General features: G+C 43.1%; 1 protein-coding gene across 1 annotated transcript in view; it reads right to left on the bottom strand.

The window, feature by feature from the left end:
• The window catches only part of mmp17a (matrix metallopeptidase 17a), a gene marked incomplete at its 3' end in the record, with an annotated part of 110,968 nt that extends 97,866 nt beyond the window's left edge, over window positions 1-13,102 (bottom strand). The window contains exon 1 of the mRNA XM_080743008.1: window positions 13,079-13,102. Coding sequence (XP_080599134.1) covers window positions 13,079-13,093 — 15 coding nt within the window. The 5' untranslated portion in view covers window positions 13,094-13,102. The remainder of the gene's footprint in view (window positions 1-13,078) is intronic.
• Between the last annotated feature and the right edge of the window lie 1,496 nt (window positions 13,103-14,598).

Genomic DNA, 14,598 nt, shown 5'->3' with positions numbered 1-14,598 from the left:
AAAAGAAAAAAGGGGGGGGGGGGGGGGGAGCATGGGGGCTTAGCATGGGGGCTTAGTCTATTTACAAGGCGACATAGGAAGAGACTTCAACAGAACGTTCATATGAACGGCCGCTAGTTTCTCTGTTTCCCCAATGCTCGTAAGCCACCTACGGTCGCTTATCTCCCGATTAGGGAGTCTTACTGGTCTTAATACATATTGTCATAAATACTTTATGCTTCCAGTTGCTAGTTTAAAGTCTTCTTTCAATCACCATGATATGCGTTTTGTTAAATTATGGTCCCATGTATTTTAAAATGTATGATAAAATATCGTATGCCGTAGGAGGGACGTGGCTAGCTTGATTGACAAGCTCCCAACCAATAGCATGTATTGACCCACACACCCCGCTCTGTCCCAACCAATAGAACGATGATATACGAAAGAAGAAGAAGAAGAATGCTGGTCTCATTTCCATTTCAGGACAGTATGTAGAAAGATGGCGGATGGCACACACTTGCTAATTAGGCTTCATTTACCGTCTGTAGAGTATATAAGCGTAACGTTGTCCATTTATTTTTACTGTCTATGGTGTAGTGTAGTCAATAAAGTGCAGAACCTCTCATCAATTTTCTTGGCAAGAAAGAACACACAATTGCACTCCGCGTGGTACATTGACATAATGACCAATGGGCAGACAGGGAAGTTTATGGCTATGTGGCCGTTCTCATGCATTTTTCTCCTTTGTGGATTGGCCAATCGATCTGAAATTGCACATGGGTATAATTGACCATTTGGCATACTGTATGCAAGGACTGACAATGTCCTTTTGCTTTTTCTTTTCTTTAAAAAAATGTAGGCCGTTTATTCGGATTTTCACCACAGGATATGGACTCGTTGCGATACCGAGTAGCGTTCTTGCCAAGAAAATGTCTGTGAGGTTCTGCACTATATTGTCTACAGACACATACACATGTAACCGCGGTTGTCCGTTCTTTAGTTATCAGCAGTTGAATATACAGTAGCTTGTTTTCTCCAAAAATACAATCTGGTAAAAGAAATCAGAGATACTGTAAATAGGTTTTTATAAATCTGCTAACATTAGACCGGAATGTAATTTCCTGTTCTATTCTTTTTCGAGAGTCCTAGAATGACTCACTGGTTGGCCTCTATCATAATCACTGAAAACACCAATTGACGTAGGCTATACATTGGTCAATGGTGGTTATTTAAGCATTGGATCTGAATGACGTCAATGGCAGTCTATGTGTTAAATACAATGCTCAGACACTTATTACTAGAACAAAACACCCTTCTCTGTATCCTGTTTAAGTACAGTACATCAGCATCTCCCTCTTTCTCTCACTGTCATCTCTCTCTCCAGCCCCCTTTCACATAGCCTGTTCAAGGCAGGAATGTTCCATTGACATTCCTGCCTCACGGTTCTGTGTAAAAGATATGGATACAGAATGGGGGGTACATTGTTGTACTGCCTTTGAACTGGAAGCGAAGGTAGTCTAGTCACTGAGTCGAATCGACGTCGTCTGTGTAAAGGGCTCAGCCAGCAGGGTGGTACAAGGGCTTTCTGCCTCTAACTGCTCCATGCCTCTTTTCAATTTCTCCTCCAGTGTATTTCTGATCACACAAACATGTTACCTGCACAGATTCACAATTGTAATATTATGAATCAACATGTTGTCCCACTCTCTCTCTCACACACTTTCACACTAATGATGCAGGATGTCTTTTATTACATGCACAGTCACGTTTTAACCACTAAAACTACTTAGCTGACCAGGGGTATATCCTTGTATCCTTAATTTTTTCCCTCTACACCAAATCTCTTCACGGAAAATAGACGATCGAGAACGTCACAACGCGCTACATATCGACACGTCGTGAGCTTGTAGATCAACTATTTTCACAATGTTCTCCCCGGAATTACAGACACTAGAATTTAAGTAATTTCAGCCACAACCGCCTGACCTGCATCAACTCGATTCATTTTCACAATATTGTCCCCCCCTCCCTCCTTCTCTCTCTCTCATTTCACTTTCACAGACATTGGGGTACATCATGAGAATGTAACACACCATGTTGAAGTTGATCTCTCAGCATACATCAAACTCTTCCTCTCCTCAAAACAGTCTGTTTCCTATTCTCCCAATTTTTGTCTGCCTCTTATCTCATCCAACTTGTTAAGAATTGACTCAGCGCAACCAGCAAAGTGAGGAAACAACTATACCATATAAAAAAGTAGTGAAACTCAGCCATTGATCTCATAAATGTATTCAGTCCTTGGAAGTATTAAGGACTCTTCAATTATATCCATTAACAAAATAATTGCTAATGCACACACATAGGGCGCACACGCACACGCACACAAACACAAACAAACACACACACACACACACACACACACACACACACACACACACACACACACACACACACACACACACACACACACACACACACACACACACACACACAAACACACACGTATGGGCACACATGCACATAGTCAAACATACACCCACGCACAGTTACGCACTACTACTTTCATTATAAATCTGACAATTTCTGGAAAGTGGAAACTGTTTAATATTTCACTCTGTTGTTGTTGCTTTGGGGTTTCCTTGATGGTGTTTTAAAAGTGGCCCAGTCTGCCTGGCCTCTGTGTTATTTTAAGCCTCCACATGTGAGCCAGCGCAACACCAAAAACCACAGTAATTACTAGATCTGCTCGGTCCCTTGGAAAGCTACTGCCGACAGGGGCCTTGATCTGGTCTAGGACAGAGAGGGGGGAGGGGGGGGGGGGGTCTGTCTGTTAAAATAGAACTGGGACGCCACATGGACTTGATTTGGGGTTTTCTATAAGGGGAGTCTTGCAATGGCCCTGCTTGCTCCTAAACCTCTGTTAAGCATTGACATCAGCAGCAGCCAATAGAGAATGGAGGAGGATTGTGGAGAGAAATAATTCCCACTCAGCCGCCCACACAGTATGATCCATTACTACTGTAAAGTCATCAACCCTGGCTTTTGGTTTTCGCTGCTTTTCAATACATGAAACAAATCGCTGCAAAGGGAACATTTAGGCCACTTCTGGACTTCAAACGGTCCAAACTGGCATATACTGTACCGCAGGGTTCCCCAATTAGTTTTCCCCAAGGGCCGAATCATGTTTAGGGTACCAAGCTGAGGGCCACAGCATTGCAGGGGGCGACGGTGGCGTGCCCGCTACTCCAGCGACAGATCAGATATCGTCGTTGTCGGGTGAAAATCTTTTATGTCCAAAACCGTTCGTTTTGCATTTATCATTTTAAAAATGATTTAAACTGAGTGAAAACAGCCGATCTACAAGCACACAACGCCTCGCACCGCGAGGCGTTGTGTGCTTGTAGATCTGCTGTTTCCACCCGACAATGATGATATACTACTAGTGTTGCTGCTGCTCTTATACCACCATTATTACTGGGGTTGGTGGGGGCCAGACAGTAGCCCCCCGCGGGCCGCAAATGGCCCGCGGGCCGCCTATTGGGGAACCCTGCTGTACCGTGTTAGGGAGTGAATAGTGTTTGAGCTTAAAAAGTTTGTGACAGAGGGTCTAAGTTCAGCAAAGCTCCTGCTTTATTTGACAAGCGATATATATCTAAAGTATATAGTACTTCACGAGTGTTATCACAGTATAATGAGGAATTTGTTTATTTGCCAACTTATATTGGCACCTCACCATGGGAAGAATAGACAAGGAGAAGCCGAGAGCTGCCCCACTAACCCCCCCGAGGCATTGGCTGTATAGCCTACAGTAAAATAGTGTTAGTTTAACTGTGTAATGTAATCCTTACGGGTCCATTTGGTTTTATGGATGGCCAGGGAAAGCCTGGGACTACCCTCTGGCTCTTTCTGGCAGAGAGTGATCCGCGTTTCTGGCCAAAGAGCCTTCACACAGTTTGATTCGGGATGCCCGATTTCTCAATTTGTGTCATTGAAGGAGTAGTTCATCCCCAAAAATACTTTTTTTCTATTGATTACTCACGCCATGAAGCCCTGAGTTCAATAATACTTTTTGTTTTTTGTCGCATTCATAAGACAAAAATATGATGACAATAAATTTACCCCCATTGATTCCGGATGGGGACCCAAATGCATTTGGGTCCCCATCCGGAATCAATTGGAGTAAATTTTCTATAAATATATATATTTTTTGTTTTAGGAATATAATCCATGCGGGAGTAAAGGCCCATTCCCACTGGGCCAGATAACAGATAAAAAAATCTCTTTCTCCAGATATTTTTCCATTCAAAGTGGATGGTAGATACAGATAAAAAAAAATATCTACCACAGATATTTGCCACAGATACTTTTATCTGTGGCAAATCTTTTTTTTATCTGTATCTACCATCCACTTTGAATGGAAAAATATCTGGAGAAAGAGATTTTTTTATCTGTTATCTGGCCCAGTGGGAATGGGCCTTAATCAATAGAAAAAAAGTCATTTGGGGGGTGAACTACTCCTTTACCTGTGCGTAACTATACAAACATATTTGATTACATTGTACTGTATATGCAATACCAGCTGAAAAATTGTAATGTTTTTATCCATTTTGAAACATTGATCCTACAATGACCCACAAAAGGCTTGATTGTCAATCAGTTATTGAGGCACTGCCCCTAGTGGCAGGGGGCGAGTGTCTGTGGACGTCTGCATAACTAATCATCGCATGCCATGCACAATCAATCTATGTTGCTTTCGATTTGCTGCCTTTGTGATACAGGGAGCATAGAACAACTTATTAGTACCATGTATTGATCATCACTCCTTCCAATAAAGACAGGGAAATAAGGTTGAAAAAGAGTGGCGTATTCCTATAATTGGTTTCTGTTCCTCTGGAGGAAGATTGCCAACCTTTTTGTTTGGCATTACCAGAGACACAAACTGGTCCACAGAATAATGGCAATGTGTGCTGTGTTGAATGCATTCAAATGTGGGAAGATGGACTCATGAATATTCTAATAAATCAAGGTACGGCAAAATAAGAAGACTTGGTAAATGGTGCATTTCCATAACATCTTTCTCCAAAGCGCTTAACAACGTGGATTACATTCACCCACACATTTGACAACCATGCAAGGCACCAACCTGCACATCGGCAGCACTTGGTGGTTAAGTGTCTTGCTCAGGCACTTCCACTCGCAGCCAGGCGGACGCAGAAATTGATCCGGCAACCTTCCAATGCCAAGACGGCCACTCAAACTCCTGGGCCTCTTCTGCCGAAGCTTCACTTCAATATTTCAAGAAATATTATCATCGGCTTATATCAACAAGACTAGCCAAGCCTCATTCAGCAGCACCCTTCACTCTGGTTTGTGATTGCATCTCTGTTCTTTTCTGGTGCCAGGACAACATTCTAAAACCACATGAATCCTATTGTCCCTATTATGGGCATGTTATAATATAGCAGAACATTCAGCAAAAACAGATCTACAAGCTCACAACGTGTCTCAACGCAATGCGTTTTGAGTTTGTTGATTGCTCACCCCATGGAGCCTAGAGTTCATGGAGATTTGTTTTTCGTTTGTCGCATTCCTAAGCCAATAATTTGTTGACCTGATGCTGGTCATCAAATTATTGGCTTTGGAATTTTACAAAAACAAAAGAATATCCATTTCAGGCTTCATGGGGTGTGTAATTGATAGAAAATAAGTATTCTTTTGGCTGAACTATCCCTTTAAGAATATAGGGTTTAAGTGGTTAAAAACATGAAACGGAGACATTTCAATGTGAATGCATTTACTGTACTGTATGTTGGTAATGCCCGGCAGCTAGCGAACAAACAAAAGACTTTCATACTCGACTCCTCTGTGACTGTGTCAGATCAATTATCCATTTACCAATTACCTAGAAAGCTTAATTTACACGTAATTTCTAAAACGCCCAAGTGAGAGCGAGAACTTGTGTGATGTTTTAACGTTTGTTAATTCATCCAAACAGGGTGGGAGAAAGGGGACAAGCTAAACATGTTACTGACCCCGCAAAATCAGACCAAAGGAGCTCATTCCAGAGGCCTGTTTCTGCACAGTAAAATCCTCAGTGTCAATTCAACTCTAAAGCCTCTTTTCCACTGACATGGCCCAACACCACACCACTCCACACCGCCCACTTGTGCCAGGTTTTCCACTACAAGGACCTAGTAGGTCTGAGCTAAGCCAAACAGGGCCAAACACTTCATAATGACTGATCCCTCACTGACTTTTCATTTAGATCACCAGGATATAGTTGTAATAAATGATAATAAATTATTATATTGTGTTATAACCACTATTATAATCTAGTATATATAGTGTATTATAGTTTTCATAGTTATACATTAATACTTTATATTGAATTATAATCACAGTTAAAAGGGTAAATTTGTTTCTTACCGATAGGGGTACTTTTGTGTAATGGAAAATGTTGATATTTTTTATGTGGTGTGGTGTGGTGCGGTGTAGTGTTGTGTAGTGTGCTGCTAAAGCTGCAGTCAAAAAGGGACAGGTCCCTTTGTAAAAGCTTGCCAACTTTCTGTCCAGTCACGGAACATTTGAAGTTTGCACATGCCTGTCTGCACGTGGCACCTGGCTTTGTCATAATGGAGATGCATTTGTCAGGAAAGCTTGACAGGGAAGCAGAATGAGGAAATGGGACAGAGCTGACCGTTTGCAGGGAGGGAATGTTGTTGTGGATATCTGATAACAATTTGAAGTCAGCTATACAGTCGGATACTGATATTGACTAATATAGGCCACCTTGTAAGGTCTGCCAAAGTAAAGTACCTGGGAAGAGAGAGAGAGAGAGAAAGAGAGAGAGTGAGAGAGAGAATGTGTGCGTGCATGTGTGCGTGCGTGTGGGTGGCGGTGTGTGTGTGTGTGTGTGTGTGTGTGTGTGTGTGTGTGTGTGTGTGTGTGTGTGTGTGTGTGTGTGTGTGTGTGTGTGTGTGTGTGTGTGTGTGTGTGTGTGTGAGAGTGTGATTAACTTTGGAACTAAATAATGAGTATCACTCGGTGTCAGCTTGCTGTCTAAAAGAAAATATAACATTTAGTCAATTCCCCTGCATCCGAACTGTTGGGTTATTGTTTTATGTACCATTTTCTGCAAACATGTTTTTTTCTCCATCAGCCGTATCTTAATTTTTGTTAGGAAATGTTAGAGCCAGGTCATGTAAGAGGAACTGAGGCCTAGACCAAGGGTCTTCAACAGGGTGTCCGGGACCCCTAGGGGGTCCTCAGAGTTACTACAGGGGATCCTCCAAATCTTCCAATCCTTTTTATATTGACAACTTGAACCCTGGCTAGTGTCCATATTCTGAGAACTGTAGCCAAATATACAGATCTACAAGCTCACAACGCCTCGCAACACGAAGCGCTGTGAGCTTGTAGATCAGCTATTTTCGGCAAAGAGGTTTGGCATAGAGAGAAAAAAGAGCAGACATAGTACAGAGAAAAAGGTCAAGTTTATTAGGTAATGACAGCTCAAGTGGTTAAATATCTGAAAACACAATTTGACATCACTGATGAGCGTGCTGTCAAACAATGAAACTATATGGAATCTAATGGTTGTGGGGGTGTCTGCTTCATCTCTCTCTCTCAACTAAGGGGTCCTTGCCCTGAAAACATTGAAGACCACTGGCCTAGACTAACGTATACCGGTATATGGCTGTTGTTCTGATATTTTCGTTCTCTGTAGGAAAAGAATCCCTGTCGTGTCGACACCACAAAAATATCTCAGTACAGCAGTAGATCAAGAACGCACGTCTTCTGTTCATTTCGACAGTAGCTGACTTAGTAAGTATAGAGCACTGGGGCACCACAGTCAACTAAGTATAAACCAGCAGGTTTACCGTGGCCGTAAAATACATCTCACAACCTCCAGCCAAGAGTTGTCCGGTGGATTCAGCGTATTAATGTTTATCTGGAAATGTTCTGTCTCACTGATTGAAAGGGTCGTGAGCAGCTGCCAAAGAACAAATCCCAGAAGCCCCGGAACTCAGCGGCAGCCAATGAGGTGACAGTTTGACGTCTGTAAGGTAAAGTAGGTCTCTGAGGACAGCAAACATTCCAAAAAAACCTGACAGTGCCCTCAAAACGTCTGCGAAACTATACTTAACGAGACCGAGACTACAAGACACATAAGAGGAGACAGAATGACTTCTCTTTCTTTCTCATTCTGAGAAGATGAGATGAGACTATACTGTATGTGTCATACTGTACCCCCCCCCCCCCCCTCTCTCTCTCGCTCTCTATTCTTACACTGTATCTTGAAACAAGAGTTTCTACACTGCAGTTTTCTCCCACTGGATATTGTTACTGAAATAATCTCCTCAGCCTGAATCTGAGCAGCCACGATGCAGTGGTGAGGGGACAGAAGGTCACCGCGCTTGATGGGAGTAGGACTTAAGTAGACAGTAACTATAAAATATTCTAGGTGCCCGGCTTGGGAATGTGAACACACAAAAACAATATGATCCAGCACCTTTCAATACTTTTTTTTTTTTTTATTACTAATATACACCTTACTATACTTATACTATTGTTCTATGGTCATGAAGAGTGGGTCATGACCAAAACAATAAGATTGCGGATATAAGCGGTAATGATACTAGATGTTTACTCAGACAGGTGGCAGTTTCATGAATCTGCGAGAAACTCAGAGTAGAGCCACTGCTCCATCACTAGCCAGTTAAGGTGATTCATGCAACTAGCGTGATAGTGGACCGTAGCACGATTCCGGCAAGTCCCGGAAAAGACGTGCTGTGAAGTCTGCTCAAGCTGACTTCGCAACGCGCCTCCGTCACGGTTTGGTCAACAACTATCCTTGTTTTCTCAAAAAAGTAATGTTTTCTCAGTCTTGCATTCAGCCAATGAACGCAGGGAGGGCGGCATTTGCCAGAAGGGCGCTACGATTCACTATTACTGGGTAGATCACGTACTAGATCGGGGGATTATGTCTCAACACTGGCCTTAGAACATCTCGGGATCCCCTATGAGGTAGCTAATCTTGCCCAGGAAAGGGAAGTCTGGAGTTCTTTGTTGGAACTGTTGCCCCCGTGACTCGACAACGGATAAGCTCAAGCGGTTGAAGATGGATGGACTATTTTGTATAACTTTCTGTTTACTATTCGTTTAAGATAAATTTGTAGTTGCAGAGTATATTGTATTGCACAGAAAGCACCTATTGCACACCAGACCAAGGCGGTCAGGAAGGATTCTTTCCATGGGTGTTTTTCCTTGCCAGATTGAGGGCACAAGGTTGTTGTTTTAGATGTGGGCCTGTAAAGCCCCCAACTTGCCCTAATACATAACTTTTAATGATTTTACGTACTTGCATATTTCACCCCACTCACGGAGTCGGACAAAACTGATAAGAACAACTCCTCTCCCGTCCGCAGGTGCAAATATGTCCTTGGCTCATTAAACTCAGAGAGGCAGAGGAAGCCTCCATCCCAGGAGAAAGAAAACTATTGATTTCATGTTAGTCTGCTGTCTAGGAGCAAATTAGACTGTTGTTTTCTATTTGATTTGCCCTTTCTCTCCCTAGCCATCCTCGTTTGAAACTGGTTGTATGTTATCTCCAATTTTCCCTTGACTGTCAGTCAGTCCGGCTTTCTCTTTGATCCCTCCCTTATCCATGGGGGTTTGTGCGTAATTAGAAGATCAAGGAAGGGCCAGTGAAGGAAAGCTTCCTAGTCCTATGTGGATTTCAGGGAGAATAGTGCAAGGTGGGGGTGCATGAGATTAAGCTGGGAGAATGTGACTCTTCTGGACGCCGTGTGCTAATTTGAGGCAGAGACAGAGCTAATGATGAGAGTAGTGGTGGTGGAGAGACCATCCATATGAGAACGTAACATTCTGAAGTACAGGAGGGAGAGAGGGAGTGAGGGAGTGAGGGGAGGAATTGAGAGAGAAGGGTGGAGGACGCAAGGGAGGTTGAATGCACCGCTCCTCTTCACGTCTGTTCCGCTGCAGATGGGGCCAGATGGTGTTCTCATTAATGAAATTATAAAGCTAAATGAGAGTCTGTTCTTTAAGACACATACAGGTTGTCAGGGTGTGGCCCCAACTGCCCCGGTAATCCTCAGGAGGGGTGCAAGAGTAACTTTTACTTCAAACAGCACTTACTGCACACTCTCTCAGACACAAAGAAATAAATCATAGCATATATAAGGAGGGAGAAAGTATAAAATATGGAATATAGGGACTGTCTAAGTGTGAACAGTATTATCAACTCAAGATCAAACTCACTTGAGTTGATAACACAGTGCAAATCGTCAAGTGTTCATTTAACACAAGTTAAATTAAGACTAAGGATTTTACTGGACTGACAGCCAAAGAAAGAGTTCTGAGGCAATGTTTAAACTAAAGAATAGTTGTTTTTGGAGACTGGTCTTTCTGTACGAACAGACAAAAAGGGTTCTGGAGCTAGCTAGATTATATGATGAGCCATGCAATCATGGCACTGATTTTATTGCAACTGTTAGAGTACACAGTAAAGTCCTGCAATTTTGAGGAACCAAAACCAAATAACTTTGTCCTATGAGATGTAACAATAAACCTTGTGAATCCGGAATCGGTAACTCTCAAGAGTGTACAAATGGTCCATTTGGGTCCATCTACTGTAGATTCTCTCAGGGGTAAATGAACCCTGAGGATTTTACCATGTGGTTTGATAAAGCAGTAAAAGCGCTGGACAATTTTGGTGCCTGAGATAGAAAGCTGCTGGTCCAAGACTAAGTGGGTGGCTTATTTATCATGTGCAATTCAATGCTCATGCGAGCACGCGTGTCGCGCATGTGCAGTCTGTGCACGTATACAGATGCATGCACACACACACACACACACACACACACACACACACACACACACACACACACACACACACACACGCACGCACGCAAAGACAAAATGCAGAGCAATCTCTCTCCCTGACATTATCTCTCCTGGAAAGCAGCAGTGCAAGCGATCGGGAACCTCTGATATCTTGGTGGTTAAGTGTCTGTTTGGATGGACCAAATGTGCAGTGTAATGGGAGGAATAGCCAGGTTCTGCTGAGATGGGATAGCCTCCTCTGACCCTCACCAGAGCACAGAACGTCCAGCTGCTCTCCAGCGCTGACAGCAATTCCCCCTTGGTGAAAGTGGGCTTGCTTAAAAACAATACTCAGCAGGGATGCGAGAGAGGTGCTCGTCTGTCAGTCTGTCCGTCTGAGTCCCTCAGATGGACTTAAGAGCTGCCACACACCTGAGCCTTCCCAGTAGTGGTGGCACACGCACACGCGCGCGCGCACACACACACACGTGCCGAGAATATCAACTAAACGCTGAGCTTAATGGTCTGCAATATAAGGTCTGTGTGTTTCAATTGGTGTTGGATCATCACAATGCAGACGCTGCACAGGAACTAATCAACGTTTTGATAAAGGAAAGTACAAGTGCAAGACAAAACAAAACACGGTCATCTTATTCACTTCAAGAAACTTCAATTGCATATAGGCTACAATACATTAAGAAACAAAAGTGAACAAAAGCAACTGGGAACAGAGAGAGGGAGGGCAGAGAGTGAAAGAACTGAAGATTGAGACTGATGTTTCTGTTTCTGTGTGTGTGTGTGTGTGTGTGTGTGTGTGTGTGTGTGTGTGTGTGTGTGTGTGTGTGTGTGTGTGTGTGTGTGTTTTCATGTGTGTTTTCATGTGTGTTGGGGAGTTAGTTCTCTTTCTCTGTAAAATGATGCAGTATGTTTGCAGGTGTCAGCCTTCTTAAAGAAAATGGGAGTTTGAAAATCTGTTAAACAATGTTCCCTGCATCCCAACTATTTTATTTTGCAGATTATAATCCTCATCCCTACCCTTTAGGCTAGTTCATACAGCCTAACCTGGACTTGTCATTGGAGTAGGCTTCGGGGGATACATCCAAGAGACTGTAGCCCACTAAATTGGCCTCATACCGTATATTTATATTTCCCAATCCGTTTTCTGTCATTTCCCTTTCTTTTCTGCCCCAAGCAGTCCCCACAAATGACTCATCCACTGGTTTATGTATTAAGTAAAAAAAAAAAAAAACATCATCATGCTTTGGCCTATTTAGCTACTTAAATCCCCTGGATAATACAGTTTGCACGCAGAGAATAGCCTATTTATATGGAGCAATATTGACCTACCATTTAACCATTTTACAAACAGTAGACATTTAATTTCAATGGCAAAGAGCCACACTTTCTATCATCCCTTATACTGTTCACAACTCACATACATTTTCTGTGTGTGCCAGTCTCACTGTTCGAAGCATGGATTTGTTCAGCCAGGGGTCCCTGGTAGGGGGGGGGGGGGGCGACGACGACGACACACCAGGGGGTCTCCGGATAACCCTTACAAGTTTTGTACACTCTCAGAGCTGAATGAGCACTGACTGGGGCTTTTACAGTGTCAAATCATATCAAAAGGGGGTCCGTGTCCTAGATGCATACCAAACTGTGGGAGGTCCTGAAATGAACAGGGTTGAGTGAGAATCAGTGCTCCAGTAGTCTAGCATATCACACTCTCGCTTTAAATAGCCATTGTTTGAACTTGGCATCAGATATCGTCATGCTCTGTGGTAGACCAAAGACCATTCATTCACGCGCGCACACGCACGCACGCACACACACACACACACACACACACACACACACACACACACACACACGCACACACGCACACACAAATGCGGTGGGTCAGGATAACGACCTCAGGACATGACAGCTCACAGCCTGCTGTCCCAATCCCATGGCATTAAGGTTCTGTAGCCTGTAGTACTTGTGTTACCAATAGGCCTACCAAGTTATATCCATCCATGTGGATAAAGGCAAACTCACGTGTAGGCTACTGAATTATTCTTATTTTGTGTGTTCTGAAAAGCACTCGCGCAACGCGCACTCTTTCTATTTGTCGCCAGTCGCCACACACTTGTCACATTCAAATCATTACATCAAAGCGGGCGCGCACTTGCGCCAGCAGGTGTGCACTGTGCAGGATTTTACAAATATTTTTAAATGGGAAAAGGGGGTACTTCGTCAGTAACACACTTACCACCCCCATGTCCATCTGCTCGGTGGTGAGAGAGGGCGCCGCTCTTGCCAGAGGAATGAGACAAAACGTGGACAACAACACCACCAGCACCAGCATCTCCGGGTGAATAATCCACACGCGCCGCGCACTGCTCCCCGACTTGTGGAACACGAGAGGAATCATCATAATAACCCCGCCGTCCTGCAGGGCTGCAGCCTGGGGAGAGCACGTTCGGTTCAACCACCGCCTTCTCGGGCTGAATCAGTCCAAATTGTTCTCATTTGCAGTAGAAAAACAATGATTAAAAAAGAAAGAAAAGATAAACTCTACCTCGCCGTTGCGCGCAAAGACATACACATTATATAGGCGCATGCAATCAAAAACGTCAGATTTAGAGAGTAGTTCAGTTTCTTCTTCTAAAAATATTAAGGAAAATAAAGAAATTCCCTCGTTACTTATACTAGGCTACCGCTACAGTAGGTCTGTATGTATAGCCTATAATCCGTCCTGGAAGCACATTCAGTCTGGAGGAATACTTATTACGCGTAGAACGCGTGTCTCCGTCCATCAACCATCAAGTAGCCGCGAGTACAGATCCGAGCCTACATGGGTAAAGGCTGGAGCTGGTGCGCGTGTTCTGTCGTCCAGCCAGCAAGCATGCACAGGATCACTGGATGAACGGCGAGAGAGAGGCAACTTCTAGTAGCTGGGAGGGAGGGGAAGGAGGAGGAGGAGGAGGTGGTGGAGGAGGAGGAGGGATTTCACAGAGTAAAATCCAGAAGCGTTTATTTTATCGCCCGAAAATATATTTTTCGAACTGTTTTTGTGATGAGTAGACCTATAGACTAGTGGCCTAGACTACATCACGAAAACACATGCATATATAGGCTAAGTGAAATTGTTATTCGGAACATATAGACCTAGTACTTTGATTGATTGATTGATTGATTGATTGATTGATTGATTGATTGAATACTGTATTAGAAGTTTGCATAGGAAAAGGTACAGGACAGTACAGTTCACTGATACAAGGTCAACTAAAAGGATGAAGACCACAAGAAAGCTGTTAGGCTTGTTTTACTGTATGTTGAATTGGGGCCCCTAATTTGTACAAAAAAGGTATAGGCTAATCAATCTGCATTAAAATGTCTATGAGGCAACTCATTTATTGTATTTGAATAGTTTTGATGCTTGATGCGGTGTGGGCCTACTCTATTATAAATAACACTATTTTTTATAATGGTGTCGCATGCTGAGAATCGCAGATCTACAAGTTCTTCAACAAGATCTTTGTGTTTCTTTTTTTTTCTTTTTTAAAGCAAAACACAGTTGTGCGACTGAGATAGGCATATACATTGAGCATGCATGATGCTCTTCGTGTGCACATTCACACATCAAAAAGATAATGGGCTATTATAGGGGTTATTAAGACCAATGACCTCGAAGTGATTAAATCTGTCAGTATTGCTCCATTATGCTTATATTAGATGAAAAGAAATCATGTTCATTAGGCATTACTGAATGGATTATGGATTTCAGCT

The sequence above is a fragment of the Nannobrachium achirus genome, assembly GCF_963921795.1.
Source record: "Nannobrachium achirus genome assembly, chromosome: 15".
Classification (NCBI taxonomy): domain Eukaryota; kingdom Metazoa; phylum Chordata; class Actinopteri; order Myctophiformes; family Myctophidae; genus Nannobrachium; species Nannobrachium achirus.
The sequence above is the reverse complement of the archived record's forward strand: the minus strand, read 5'-3'. Positions and strand labels throughout refer to the sequence as shown.